The 16,306-nt window shown below is 29.1% G+C and overlaps 2 protein-coding genes and 1 long non-coding RNA gene across 3 annotated transcripts in view; all 3 read left to right on the top strand.

The window, feature by feature from the left end:
* The window catches only part of LOC113373308, a 54,855-nt gene that overhangs the window by 35,387 nt on the left and 3,162 nt on the right, over positions 1 to 16,306 (top strand). The window lies entirely within an intron of this gene.
* Positions 4,377 to 8,265, top strand: LOC113372246 (membrane-associated protein Hem-like). Its single transcript, XM_026612571.1, is given in 7 exon segments — positions 4,377 to 4,500; positions 4,819 to 5,035; positions 5,038 to 5,118; positions 5,121 to 6,104; positions 6,107 to 7,056; positions 7,058 to 7,460; positions 7,463 to 8,265. Coding segments are annotated over 6 exon segments (3,369 nt in total). The 5' UTR covers positions 4,377 to 4,500; positions 4,819 to 4,887.
* On the top strand, positions 13,122 to 14,542 carry LOC113372248. Its single transcript, XR_003366746.1, has 3 exons — positions 13,122 to 13,530; positions 13,608 to 13,842; positions 14,517 to 14,542. It is a non-coding gene; the product is annotated as an uncharacterized LOC113372248 (long non-coding RNA).

Here is a 16,306-nt window from a genome sequence, read left to right on the forward strand (position 1 = left end):
AATTCATGTATTAATCCAAATCTTTCGAACAAAGGTCTTAAATCATTTTCATCTAAATTTCTTGGAATCTGTCCAATAATATGTTTGTAAGATCCCCACAAGAACTTTCACTCGAAACACTTTTTTATACCGCGATGTCGGAATTTACCATTGTTGTAATGGAAGATAACTTATTTGGATATATACTCGTACACTGGTACAACACGATTGTCTCTTATAAAGACAATTTCAAATGTAAAACCACATGGGCAAAACTGTAATAATATGGAAAGCGAATACAATTATATTTAGCAATTTTTTCTAATATTGCACTTGCTTAACCTTATCACCCACGTTGCACACGACGCACTGAATTCACTCCGACGAAATTTTTTCTACACTAACTAACGATTATTTATTAACTATTTATATTATTGTAATTATACGATTATGTTATACACAACCGATATAGGACACAATGTTTTCGAAAGAAGTGTCTTGCTACATGCAGAGTCAAGTACTGTGGATGGGAAAATTGCATTGTACCACCCCCTTCGAATAATAATTGGAGGGTTGATATTGCACCAAACAGGGAAGCATTGCTTCTTTTTTCTCGCAATATTGATCGTTTATAGAAAATAACGCGTAAACAAATTTTATATTAAAACTACAAATTTCGATTTTTAACACTTTATGATTACCGAAATTATAAATGATGTAAGAAATCGTTCGATCGATACATCAACGTCGGGGATGGATTAATGCTAATAATAAATTCATATTTACTGAAGAGAGCATCACTTATCATTGTTTCTTATTACGTATCAACCACAATGATATTAATATTTCTTACAAGATTCTACCATACTCTTCTTTTATCTATGGATTCTACTTATGAAAATTAGGTACCTGCCACATGATATGAATATTTCTTACAAGATTCTGCCATGCTCTTCTTTTATCTATGGATAATACTTATGAAAATTAGGTACCTACCACATGATTTGAATATTTCTTACAGGATTCTGCTTGTGAAAATTAGGTGCCTACCACGTCTATGAATTTTTTCTTACAGGATTTTACTTATGGAAATTTAAAATAATTAAAATTAAAATAATTTTTTTTAAGTCAATAATGATTATAAATTAATATACTATTAACCATACTCCATACTATTCATTGTTTAATATTAATGATATATTTGTTCATTAGATTAACGAGTTAATAATGTGATTGACGATTATATTTGGTATGGAGATGTAGCAGAATTTTGAGAATTGACAAGTATACTTGTCATGCGTATAAAACTCTGACTATTAGCTATTTATTGAAAAAATAAACAGAACATATTCTTAAATTTCAAGATATTTAGGGGCTGCGCTGATATAAAATAAATAGCCGTTATACCTTAAAAACAACATTTTACCTCGATCCTGATGACACAGAACTGTGCGCACAGTTTAATGAGTGCGCCACAGATAACTGGTTAACATATTTCAAGTTAACTCACATTGAGAACAAATTAAATATTATGAACATTTAATGATGATTTATATTTTGTATAATTATAAAGTATATAGCTGTACCAAATTGATTGATATACAAAGATACAGGCATTAGCATAGTCAAGGATGGAATAAGCGCTCTCTCAAGTACAAAAGCCGTCTCGCAGATCACTCAAACTTGCTTGCCACAAAACTCTGCTATGGCTCTACCAGGGTCATATTTAAAAAGAAGTTTCTTCCGCTTAAATTCATAATTTAATAGAAAACCTAAGAATTAAAAATTTAGTAGTTTTTCAAATTGTTGCTTAGACCGTTTAAATTTTGACACACATATTATTCCAAACTTCAATGAATTTTTATAATCAAACTACTTTTTTTAGACCTATAATATTTTACTATGTTATATAAGATATAATTTCTGAACAATTAACACAAAGAAATAGCTCGGCCGAACTTTACCAAAATCTAACAGCACGATTTTCAACTAATAATTTTCCGAAAAGTTGTCAATTTTTCAAAATGCGTTTAAGATTGTTGCCTAATGCGTTATTGAAAAATGTTGTTAATTCTAAAGAATCGTCTTGGGCTATCGTCTAAGAAAGGTAAGAACGAAAAATCTTGACGACTTCCGTTTTTGAAAAAATATCGTCGAAATGACAAATTTTGACTCACCTAAATTAAATTTATATTAATTTTTCTTTATTGTTTTTTATATTGAAGACGGCCCTGCCTGACAATTATTGCATTTGCAGGCAGCTAGATTTTGCGAGAGGGCGCCCCCGCCGAATAAACCACGATGGTGATGGTCTGCATCAATGCAAGGGATTCCAATCCGTAACAGGATGAGTAAGCTAATATGCACGGCTACACAAAGGAATTAATAAATTAGATCAATTTATTCAAACCATTCATTCCAATCATCAAGTATTTTATAATAATTTGATAAAAATATTCAGAAATTAAAATATACGATGTTACTCATCTAATGTTATTCGGGCAATCAGCACAAAATAATATTTAATACAATAATGTCAAATTGCTATCAATTGTAGTAGATTTACTACACCATTGTAGTAGATTAACTACACTCATTGTAGTAGATTTACTACACCATTGTAGTAGATTTACTACACTCATTGTAGTAGATTTACTACACCATTGTAGTAGATTTACTCAAACCATTGAAATACATTTACCACACTCATTGTATTAGATTTACTACACCATTGTAGTAGATTTACTACACCATTGTAGTAGATTTACTACACCATTGTAGTAGATTTACTACACCATTGTAGTAGATTTACTACACCATTGTAGTAGATTTACTACACCATTGTAGTAGATTTACTACACCATTGTAGTAGATTTACTACACCATTGTAGTAGATTTACTACACCATTGTAGTAGATTTACTACTCGACCAATTGAATACATTTACCACACTCATTGTAGTAGATTTACTACACTCATTGTAGTAAATTTACTAGACCCATTGTAGTAGATTTACTACACCATTGTAGTAGATTTACTACACCATTGTAGTAGATTTACTACACCATTGTAGTATTTTACTACACCATTGTAGTAAATTTACTACACCATTGTAGTAGATTCCTACACCATTGTAGTAGATTTACTACACCATTGTAGTAGATTTACTCGACCAATTGAATACATTTACCACACTCATTGTAGTAGATTTACTACACTCATTGTAGTATTTACTAGACCCATTGTAGTAGATTTACTACACCATTGTAGTGATTACTACACCATTGTAGTAGATTTACTACACCATTGTAGTAGATTTACTACACCATTGTAGTAGATTTACACACTACCATTGTAGTAGATTTACTCGACCATTGTAGTAGATTTACTACACCATTGTAGTAGATTTACTCGACCAATTGAAATACATTTACCACACTCATTGTAGTAGATTTACTACACCATTGTAGTAGATTTACTACACCATTGAAGTAGATTTACTACACCATTGTAGTAGATTTACTACACCATTGTAGTAGATTTACTACACCATTGTAGTAGATTTACTCGACCATTGTAGTAGATTTACTACATCATTGTAGTAGATTTAGTACACCATTATAGTAGATTTACTACACCATTGTAGTAGATTTACTACACCATTGTAGTAGATTTACTCGACCATTGTAGTAGATTTACTACATCATTGTAGTAGATTTAGTACACCATTATAGTAGATTTACTACACCATTGTAGTAGATTTACTACACCATTGTAGTAGATTTACTACACCATTGTAGTAGATTTGCTACACCATTGTAATAGATTTACTACACCATTATAGTAGATTTACTACACCATTGTAGTAGATTTACTGGAGGCATTGTAGTAAGGTGATCATATTTTTCTAACAATAAGTCAAATCTATTATAAAAATTTCATAAAAATTGATTTTTTTTTTTTAAGTTTTCGAAAAATATTAATTTTTTTTTCATTTTAATTTTTGGTACAGGAATAATATATAAAAACAATTTAAGTAACATTTCAGGGATGAGGCGGCATTTTTGTCAGCGCCTAAATACATAAATTTTATTCATTCATACTAATATATATAAGTAATCACATATATGTGTGATTTTCTTGATGAAACTTTTTTTTCTCTTAAATACATGGTTAAGTTTATGTTCATATATACTGCAGTATTAGTTTAGAGATATTCCTTTAAATAATTATAGATTACTTAGTGTTTAATTTATACTAATTATGTAATTCTTCTATTTAATTCAAATGACGCAATTTCTATTTGCATTTCTGCCGCTATCTATTCATATGATTATTATTTGAACTGAGACGGAGACGCGCCCTGTTATCGCAGTGGTGCCACCAAACGAGTGAAATACAACACAAATCAAGATGAAGTAGCTTGTCAAAATGTTGTGTTGATTAATTAAATAATTTTTATAATAACAAGTGCATTTGTTGATATGTGATGCTGTGCAGAATAAATACAAGATATGACATGTATGTAAATAATTAAATATAACTTAGATATGTTTGTAATAGTAATAAGTGTTAGGTCAGAAAACAGAATACAAAAGTTAAAGAAACTTAAATTATTACATTGGTTTTTATAATTTAGACCTATTTGTTTATGCTTTTATTTAATGTGCTTTGAACTCATTATATTTTCTATATTTGAAAATTTTAAAACTTTATGATCATTTCAGTAATATTTGTCTTTAATGGCAAAATTTGGGTACAAGTTATATATATGTATTCATTTTTTTATTGTTATTAATCAAGTGATAAGAGTGCCCTTTACATCAAGTTTCATTTCAGATTAACCGAGTGGATAAATGTAATCAATTTAACAAATAACTGTGGAGTACAAATTAAAAAATAACAATCATGTCTAGACAATTAAATCCATCGCAGCAAAAACTTGCTGAAAAATTGATCATTTTAAATGATCGAGGCATTGGCATGCTAACCAGAATCTATAACATCAAAAAAGCTTGCGGAGATGCCAAATCTAAACCTGGATTTCTATCTGATAAAATTTAGAGTCGTCAATCAAATACATTGTCAGACGGTTTCCAAATGTTGACATAAAAGGACTTCAAGCAATAACCAATATAAAAATGAAATAATCAAGTCTTTGTCACTGTATTACTACACATTTGTTGACTTACTTGATTTTAAAGACAATGTTTGCGAATTATTAACTACAATGGATGCCTGCCAAGTCCATTTAGATTTAACATTAAATTTTGAACTCACTAAAAACTATCTGGATTTAGTAGTGACTTATGTCTCTCTCATGATCTTATTATCTCGTGTAGAAGATCGAAAGGCTGTACTAGGCTTGTTTAATGCAGCTCATGAGATGTTGAACAATCAAAGTGATCACAGTTTTCCTAGATTAGGCCAATTGATTGTAGAATATGATATGCCTGTGAAAAAACTTGCTGAAGAATTTGTTCCGCATCAAAAATTACTTGTGAGTGCTTTGACTTCCCTTTGTACAATTTACCCAAACAGAAATCTCACTGCAGATAATTGGAGAGCCGACCAAAAACTTAGTTTAGTAGGTAATCCTGGTCAATTATTAAAAGCATCTCTAACTGAAACCATGTCGTGTGAGTTCTTGTCTCTAGAAGTTTTGGAACGATGGATAATTTTTGGTTTTATGCTTGCTCATACAACATTACAACAGAATGATAAAGCTTTGAAAACTTGGATTGGTGCTTTAGAATCCAATTGGGTAATTGCTTTGTTTCGTGATGAAGTTATATACATTCATGCGTACATTCAAAATCATTTTGATGGTATGAAAGGGTACAGCAAACGAATTAATGAAGTGAAAGATTGTTACAATCATGCAATTCAGAAAGCAATTTATAAACACAGAGAGCGAAGAAAATTTCTTAGAACAGCGCTCAAAGAACTAGGTTTAATATTAACTGATCAACCAGGATTGTTAGGACCCAAAGCTTTGTTGATTTTTATGGGATTATGTTATGCGAGGGATGAAGTTTATTGGCTATTGAGACATCATGACAATTTACCACAACAAAAGGGTAAAAATAAGTCAACAGATGACATGGCCGATAGACAGCTTCCAGAATGCTGTTTCATATGGAAGAATTACGCATTTTAGTAAGAAAGTACAGTCAAGTTATGCAAAGATACTATGTGCAATACTTATCGGGATATGATGCAATACAGTTAAACATTTTGATGCAAAATTTGCAAGTTGTTTGTCCTGAAGATGAAAGCTCAATTCTTTCATCATTATCCACTACCATTACTAACCTTTCAGTTAAACAGGTTGAAGACAATGAGATTTTTGACTTCAGAGCATTTCGATTAGACTGGTTGAGACTGCAAGCATATACTTCTCTTGGTAAAAGTTCTATGGCTTTGAGCAATCATCGTGATCTAGCTGTTTTCCTTGATCTGGTCACATTTCATACTAAAATGGTTGATAATTTAGATGAATTAATGGTTGAAACCTCTGATCTTTCAATATTCTGTTTTTATAGCAAAATATTTGAAGAGCAATTCCACATGTGTCTGGAATTTCCAGCACAAAACAGATTTATTATAGCGTTTCCACTGATTTGCAGCCATTTCCAAAATTGTACACATGAGTTATGCCCAGAAGAGAGACATCACATAAGGGAAAGAAGTTTGTCAGTAGTGAACATGTTTCTGGACGAAATGGCAAAGGAAGCTAAAAATATTATAACAACAATATGCGATGAACAGTGCAATATGAGTGACAAATTACTGCCTAAGCATTGTGCGGTCTTAATTACACAGGCAGTAAATCGTAAAAAGAAAGACAAAAATAAGAAAAATCTATATGAAATTTCTAATCCAGGAATAGAAAGCTATCGCAAGACTCGTGAAGATTTAACAACCATGGATAAATTACACATGGCTCTAACAGAATTGTGTTATGCAATCAATTATTGTCCAACAGTTAATGTATGGGAATACACATTTGCCCCTCGTGAATATTTGCATCAGCATATAGAAAACCGGTTTGCCAGAGCTTTGGTTGGAATGGTGAATGTACAATCAAGATACGAGTGAAATAGCTAAACCTTCAGAATTATTAGTGTCAGTGCGAGCTTATATGAATGTTCTGCAAACTATCGAGAATTATGTACATATTGACATAACCAGAGTTTTCAACAATGCCCTACTACAACAAACGCAAGCTGTGGATAGCCATGGGGAGAAAACTATTGCCTCTCTGTATACTCAATGGTACTCTGAAGTACTGTTGCGCAGAGTTAGTGCAGGAAACATAGTATTTTCAATGAATCAAAGAGCTTTTGTAAGCATAAATCCTGAGGGAGCTATACCTTCAAACCCTGAAGAATTTTCAGATATCAATGAGCTCCGGGCCTTAGCTGAATTAATCGGGCCTTACGGCATGAAGCAGTTGAATGAAACACTCATGTGGCATATTGGGAGCAAGTCCAAGAGTTGAAAAAACTTGTATTCAATAATAAAGAAATATTGATATCTTTACGAACACATTTTGATAAACCTGAAGTCATGAAGGAGCAGTTCAAAAAGCTACAAAATGTGGACAATGTTTTGCAGCGCATGACTATAGTAGGTGTAATTCTAAGTTTCCGGCAGCTGGCTCAAGAATCTTTAGTAGACGTGTTAGAACAGCGTATACCATTTTTATTAAGTTCTATCAAGGACATTAAACATCATTTGCCAAGTGGAGACCCAATGAAAATTGTTTCTGAGATGTCATCGGCAGCAGGTTTGACTTGTAAAGTAGATCCAACTCTAGCAAATGCTTTGAGGCAGCAGAAGTCAGAACACGAGGAGGATGAACATTTGTTAGTATGCTTATTGATGGTTTTTGTAGCTGTTTCTATTCCAAAATTAGCAAGAAGCGATCAATCTTTCTACCGAGCAAGTTTGGAAGGCCATACTAACAATATGCATTGTATGGCTTTAGCCATTAATAATATTTTTGGTGCTTTGTTTACTACTTGTGGACAGGGTGATATTGAAGATAGGATGAAGGAATTTTTAGCACTAACATCATCAAGTTTACTAAGATTAGGACAAGAGGCCGATAAAGAAGCAGTCAAAAACAGAGAAAGTGTTTATCTGCTTTTAGATCAAATAGTACAAGAATCACCATTTTTAACAATGGATTTATTAGAGTCGTGCTTCCCATATGCACTTATTAGAAATGCTTATCATGCAGTGTACAAGCAAGAGCAACTCGGCGGGCTATACATCTAAATATAAAAAATAATCTATATATATATATATATATATATATATATATATATATATATATATATATATATATATATATATATATATATATAAATATATAAATATCAGTTTCTTTCTAATTACATAGTTTGCAAATACAGTTCAATAATATTTGCAGATATTACAATCATGAATTCCCGCAGTCTTTACTTTGAATATTTTGATGAATTGAATGGAATATACTGATATCCATACTTATGGTCTTATTCTTTAATAATTTGATATCATATGTTGATATTGATTATCAAATAATCTAGCATCATAAAATTATTAAATTATTCTTTAATTAGCATTAATTTTAATAATGATCAATTGCTCTTTAGTTCGATAATTATAACTTGAACTTGATTATGTTCAACATATATTCCTATTATCATAAAAAAAATTTTATAATTTTTTTATCAAAATGTGTAAATTGAATATATTTTACCGTATCTTTATATAATCAGACAATGTTGACTCATTATTATATATATTACTATTATTCGAATCATCAGTTTATTGTGTTGCAAGCGCACAACCCAATTGTGTAAGAGACAATTTCTAATTCATAATGAATGCAAATAATTTGAACTCATTCAGCTGCTTGCAACAGATTAAGTCTGATAACAGTTTTATTAAAATGTAGTTTATGCTTATATAACAACATTAAGTTTAATGTCGGCATACATATTATCACATTTTCTATATTCTCTTGATATTAATTTTAAATCTCACATTGAACATACCTTCAAATGATTTTTTGTGAAATGATGGATATTATGTATGCCGATGATTTTATAATGTTAAAAATGTATATTATAGTCTACATCTATCTGCATTTATTTTATACATTTATACTCAACAAACTAAAAATAGCTCGGATAAATAAAATAAAATATCTTCAATTAAATACTTTTAACTGTAATTTTTGCAGTAATATTCTATACTACAGGAAAATATTGTACATCAGAAAGATAAGCTTTACATATAAATATAAACAACTTCAACTAAAATTACATAGTTTTAATGATTATTTTCTCGTTTAGTTCTTTTTAAATACCTAATATAATATGTAACAATGCACTAACCTTTAGCAGTGCTTGATTTAATTAAAAAATGCAAATGATAGAGAAACTGGCTACTTCGATCTTTAATATAATATAATATAATGAAGTAATAATAATACACATAATACATATATATATATATATATATATATATATATATATATATATATGTATATGTATATATCAAATATATATATATAATATATATATATATATGTTTAATTTGAGTTTAATATTCGGGCGTAACATCAATAAAAATAAATATTCAAATATATATATATATATATATATATATATATACATATTTGAAAATTATATTATTACAGAGTAAATATATTAAGATGAAATAAGAACTAAAATCTGTTACCGTTTGCAAGAGATATAGATTTCACAATTGAAGAAGACATGCCAGATTTTTCAATAAAGTTGAGTAAATCAAAAAATGTCTACATCTCACAGTTAATATGTTTCGCTAAAATGTTTTTGTTGAAAAATTATATCAGAACTATAGAATTATATTTATTAAATATATTCTACACTTTACTTCAGAATAAATATACATTTTATGTATTCTCTAAAGATTATTCTTTTATACTGAATACTGAATTGAAATGTTTTATTTTTATTTTACTTACCTTTTACTATTTTCTGGTATTGTTGCAATAGTGGTGTAAACCAATTTTGGTGTTATCCTATATCCACGAACTTTTAACACAGTTTTGTCGTTTTATTTTTATGAAATATTCAAAAAAATTATCCACGGATTTTAAACATAGTTTTTGCAGTTTTATTTTTATGAAATATTCAAAGATATCTACGTTCTATCCACGGATTTTTTAACAAAGTTTTTTCCGTTTTATTTTTATGAATTATCCAAAGATATCACGGGATTGTTAACTTCCCGTAGGGTAAGTTATTGTAATCGTCCAAAAATCGAAATTGAAAATTTTACATTTCTCGACGCTTTGAAGGTTTCTGAACATTTTGGCATACCTCAGAAAAAATGGATGTGTGTGTGTATGTATGTATGGATACCGTTGGAGATGTTCTGATTAGTTTTTGGCCAAGGCAGGTCCAGCAGTTACGGAGGAGACAAAGAGTGCAGAAAATAGAAATCGAGTTTTTGAGAGAAAGGAGTATCCAATTTGAATGATCTAAAAACATTCAATTAGTAATGATTGGGGGAAGTGGTTATTAGTTTTAGGCAAAGGTAGGCCCAACCATTTCGAAGATACAGAGCTAAATGTTAAAAAATGGCAGTTTTTGAAGAACTAAACGTCCGATTTAAGTGATTCAAAGAACTTTCTGCTTGTTTTAACAAAATAATTGATTTTGAAAAAAAATGTTTCATAATAATTTTGTTTTCAAATTAACAATGTTACAATATTTATAATAATCTATTTGAAAACATTCAGTATTCCTCAAACATTTCATTACGGTACGGGAAGTTCCAGCAACTTGCCTTAAGCCGATGCTATACACCCCACTGGGCACTAGTTACACTTTTTTTTAAACGCTTTTCACTCAATTTGAAAATACCTAGTTAAAACCATGTCCTACTATCCATGCTTTTTGTTATACACATTTTACTCAATTTGAATATAATAAATATCAAGTTCAAACCAGTTGTATACCTTTTTACCACAGTTTTTTAATACCTTTAGTCCGTTTTCAAAGGTTAACATTTATATCACGTGATTGACCTGAAATGATTTCATAAAACTATGAAACAACAAAATAAAACATATTTGTAAAATGTGTTGTATTTTATACTTCAAATGGTTTTAGATACAATTTGACATATAGAAAAATTTTGAACAAAATATTCACACTTTATACAAGAATTATATTTATGGTAAAATGTCTTTTATACAAATTTAATGTGCTGATGGTTCTTTAGATAATTATTCACTTAAAATTAAAATCTTATGATACATTCATTCTTTGTGAATAACATAATTATCTTACCTCGAGATAATGTAATTTGCAACACATCTGATTTTGTACAATAATGATTGGTCAATTCAAAATTCAAGTTAAATTATATAACAGAAAAAAATATATATTTACTGATTTACATGTTATATATTAGTGATGTAATAAATTTGCAATTTGGATGAGTACTTGAGTTGCTCTAAGGAGAAATAAGCTTAAAAATGGAAGAGAGGTTTGAGAAAAAATCAAGAAATATGACAACGGGGGGTCTAGTAAGATATCTCATGTATTTATTTAATTATTACCTTATTATTTAATTAATTACCTTAATTAAAGAAAAACACACCTCTCTCTTATACAGATAGCCATAGAGTAGATTTTCATTTATTTTTTAATACATTTTTTGTCTTAATGAACCAATACGCTTCTTATATGAAAAAAAAAACAAATTAATGTTAATGTTAATGAAGGACAATTGAATTTTGTACAGATAAATGTTTCCTGGATGAAATTAAAAATATTATAATATCTGTTACTCTGGTAATTTTTATCAAAAAGAAATATGAAATTTGGATTGATAATTCACTTTAATAAGATTTCTTTAATTATAATTAGAGAAATCTTATTAAAATGAATTATCAATCCAAATGCGTTCCAATCTTTTATTAATAGTTGTGTTTTCAGGGCTCAAATTATTTTGCTGCTATTTACAATAAGCTTTTACTTTATATTTATATTGGCATTTTATATCTAGTATATTTTATATGTATAATCTTTTTGTATTATTTTCATACCAAAGTTTTACAAACGTCATGTCTCTTTTTATTATTAACAACAAAAAAACATTGGTTGCTTTTTGTAAGTTTGTTAATGTACTAAAATTAATGTTATCTAAATTTCATAATTTATTATAGTATATATTTATTTTTATTATTTGTCTATAGTTTTGTGTACAATATATAGTTAATAAATATTTTATTGTGTTTCACTGTTATTAATATAAAGATGTTTTTTCCACATATATTCTAGACAGATGTTCATACAATGAACTCTTCAGGACGTAGTGCTTGTTTCGGAATGAGGTGTGTTAGATTTGAGTATGCCTATTTTGATATCAAATACTTGAATTTATAATTATAAATAACTTAAGTCGCGAATAAAAAATATTATTAATTAAATATTTAACTTAAACATGAGATTCGTGGTAAAAGGCAAGGAGAAAATTGATGCTTGATTTTAAAGATTTCTCAGGGATCATTTTTGCATATCAATTTAAATTTATAACTTGTGCACGGTAAGTCTTGAATAAAAATAAAATTGTTATGGGTATTATTATATGGGTATGAATAAATAGGTAGAGTCTGTATATATAAAATGTATTGTCATTCTTTAGTTATGACTTCAAAACCAAAAAAGTGTACAAGAAATTATATACTTACACAAAATAAGATGATCAAATCTATCACTAAGTATGTACTTTAACAAACCTGTTTTTTTTATAATTTAAGTTTACAACAACAATTAAAAACTTGCAGTGTAAATTAATAGAGTACTTACTTTAAAAAAATTCAGTATCAATATAGATATGAAGAGATGTTATTTTATTTAAATTATAATGGTTTTACTGTTGTTAAAATAAAGATTCCAACAAATCTTGTTGGATTTTCGAACAAAGGGCGCTCGAGTACATGCAGCGCCATCTTCGCACGCTCCGTAGTCGCACATCTACAAGTTCTTTTTGCATATCTATGGTTTATGCCAGTCTGTGGAATGTCATTGCATAAAATCATTTTCTCATCGGAGTTGGTCGAAAAACATCGTGGAATACAGAGGGCCTCTTGCCATTTGCTGTCTGGAATATAATTTGGTATGTTGTACTAGTGCTAAGTACATTTCGCTTTGCGGATTCACTAGGATTTTATTTCGTATTCGACAGTGTTGCGTCATACTTTGTTCAAGTCTTATTAGTGTCATAGACACCGGATATATTTTATTTCATAATGTCTACTGTTAAATAAAACTGTTTAGTTGGCCTTGTGCAATATATTCGAAAAGTGATTGTGATTTGTGAATATTTTGGACTCGGTCCTGAGACTTTCGGGAATAATATAATTTATTTTATATTCACTATTGTTTATACAAATATAAAATACTATTTTTCAAAGTTTTTGCTCTAATTGGAAGACACAAAGTGAAAGTAAATCTGAACTAGTAGTTCATGTTTACTTTTATCATCGAGACTTTCGTGAGTATCTGTACAAATTGTTAAATTCTAAGTGTTATTTAAATCATTACTATCTTCTAACTCACCTCAATTTACAGATCTGACAAATTATGTACATTGGAACACAATCATTACGTCAAGAATTTTAAAGCAAAACTAGTTTATTATAGAACTGCTTTGTGTTCAATGTACTATTTTATTCACTTACAATAGTCATTACAATTTGATTGAAAATAAAATTGGAGGAACTGCATTGCACACGAAGACAGCTTTGGTGACGTTTAATGATGTTCATCATAATTCAATACTAATTTCTGTATTTTACAGGTGCAGGTACGTTTGAATTTGTGGCATTTTGTGCAGAATCATTCAGTTTTCATGTCACTGTAATGCACTAATTGTGGTTTTATTGGAATTGCATTTGGTATGAATGTATTTATCGAACAGTGAATTTACTCAAGATATTCATTAATTGATACTTTTAGTTTTTGCTTTATCTTTTACAAATTTACGAAATCATTAAAGCATTGGCTTTCATGAATCAAATGACCATTTGCATGATTTGCATTCTTAGTTCTCGTATCTAATAATACTAACAAATACTAACAACACTATCCATTCTACTACTACTAAAATATAATGTGGTCGTTTGAATCTTTTAAGTCTATGCAATGTGGATTTGAAGTATTACATTACATTTCAATTTTTATTATTTTGAATTCATGTTAATGCATTTCATATAAAACCAAGTGCGATTATTAAACTGTTAGAAACTATCCAGAACTATATTTCTGGGCATCAAGATGAAATCACATGAAAACCACAACGTATCATATCAAATAAATTGTTAAGTATCGAATGGCCAAGTAGTATCGAGTGAAAATTCAATTTACATTTAATTTTATTTTATTAACCAATTTATTTTATATTATATTTATATTATATGTATATACTTTATTTATTCTTACTAGATCTACTGATTTGTAACTTCATAATTTGTTTTTTAGGCATATTTGATCGGACACTGTGATTATCGGACACTGTGATTACACAACGGTCAACTGGAATGATACGATCAAAATATTTGGGAAGCATTCAAAGTATGAATAACTTAGAGTTTATCAAACAATGACATTTTTAAGACCATACAAACTTATTCAAGACTTATAAATAAATGCTCTTTGAAGGGGACTAAGAAGAAAGTTCAAGTAAGTGTCTAAAAATCAATATTTAGCTTATCATTATTTTCACATGCTGTTAATTTTTTATTTTATTTCATTGTTTTTATAAAATTTTTTCATTCAAGATTGAAAATTCAAACTCTACACAGACCCCATCACGATGGATTGTTGGTAACGCATAAACACTTTTATAAATTCTCTATACAACATCAATGTTTACATTTCTAATGTTTTTTTATTCCAGATCCTGGTTCAACTGCCAATTCAAAATGCAAGAATATTCATTCCGACTACTTTACTAGGAATTCTCTAGAACATTTAATCAGGTGTGGTTTATCCATAACCAGTAAATGCAAACATTGCTAAATATTTTTTTTTTTTTCTCAGTCCTTTCAACTTCTGCTGCTCTGCACACAGACTCCTTCACCAGGAACATTTAATCAGGTGCGTGTTTATCCATAATCAGTATAAATGCAAACTGCTAAATATATTTCTTTTTTTTTTTAGGTCCTTTCAACTTCTGCTGCTCTGCACACAGACTCCTTCACCAGGAACATTTAATCAGGTGTGTGTTTATCCATAACAGTATAAATGCAAACTTTATTAAAATATTTCTTTTTTTTTTCAGATTTTTCAAATTTTTCCTGATGCTCAAACATCATGAGTTTGGAGAACTCATTCATGTATGATTCGCAAGTGTTTTTTTTTATAATAACTGCTATAATTATGCATGATTAACTTAACTCTTACTAAATCACTAACACGACTAACCTCACTAACTTAATCAGTTATTATAAAAAACCACTTGCTGAGTTTTACAATGAATGTCTTGCTGAGGTTGCTTGAAAGACAGCGCTGATTGATTTATCAGGTAATTTTTTTTTTATAGTATTTTTATGAGACTTGTTACTAATTCATTTTTGTTCATAGGGTAACAACTTCAAACCAAATAGTCTTCAACTCTCAAATTACTCAAGACTTGTTCTCCAGCAAAAACAATCGCTCGAACTACTAATTTATCGTCCCAGTAACTACCAACCGTCTTGTCGTCAGGGAAGGTGTCTACTGTGATATTATATATAGATTAGTTAAGTGCATAAATGTTAATGAAATAATGAATAATATATTGTATTAATTCAATTTGTTGTTTTAATTTAATTATGAGCCACTTTACGGCCAAATTACATTATGCTGTAACGTAAATTACTAAGATATTTAAACATTTTTCTAACTTAATAACAAAAATTTCTTGTGTTATCAATAGGGATACTTATTAAGTGCACTTTTTAGTGTAGATAATTGTGCAAAAGAATTTCTTTACTGTTTGGGTGTTTGCAACCATCTTGCCGCATCTTGGTTAAGCTCTTTATACCTTTGCTTTGACTCGGTAGTAACGCGTTGACAATGGACTTTGCTTTTTTTCAAACACTTATGTTAGTCGAGTGCCTTAAACATTTAATACGTCGGACTGATGTTTTCTCTTGTTTAAATATTACACTTTCTATTATTTCTTTAAATGGTGCACTCTTTTTCTTAGCTATAACTATCACTTAATTTAATATCACCATGTGTTAATATTATATATATATATATATTATATATATATATATATATAT

This window comes from Ctenocephalides felis, unplaced genomic scaffold (assembly GCF_003426905.1).
Source record: "Ctenocephalides felis isolate EL2017-DRISC unplaced genomic scaffold, ASM342690v1 CF-g0.4_SCAFFOLD_01604, whole genome shotgun sequence".
Taxonomy (NCBI): domain Eukaryota; kingdom Metazoa; phylum Arthropoda; class Insecta; order Siphonaptera; family Pulicidae; genus Ctenocephalides; species Ctenocephalides felis.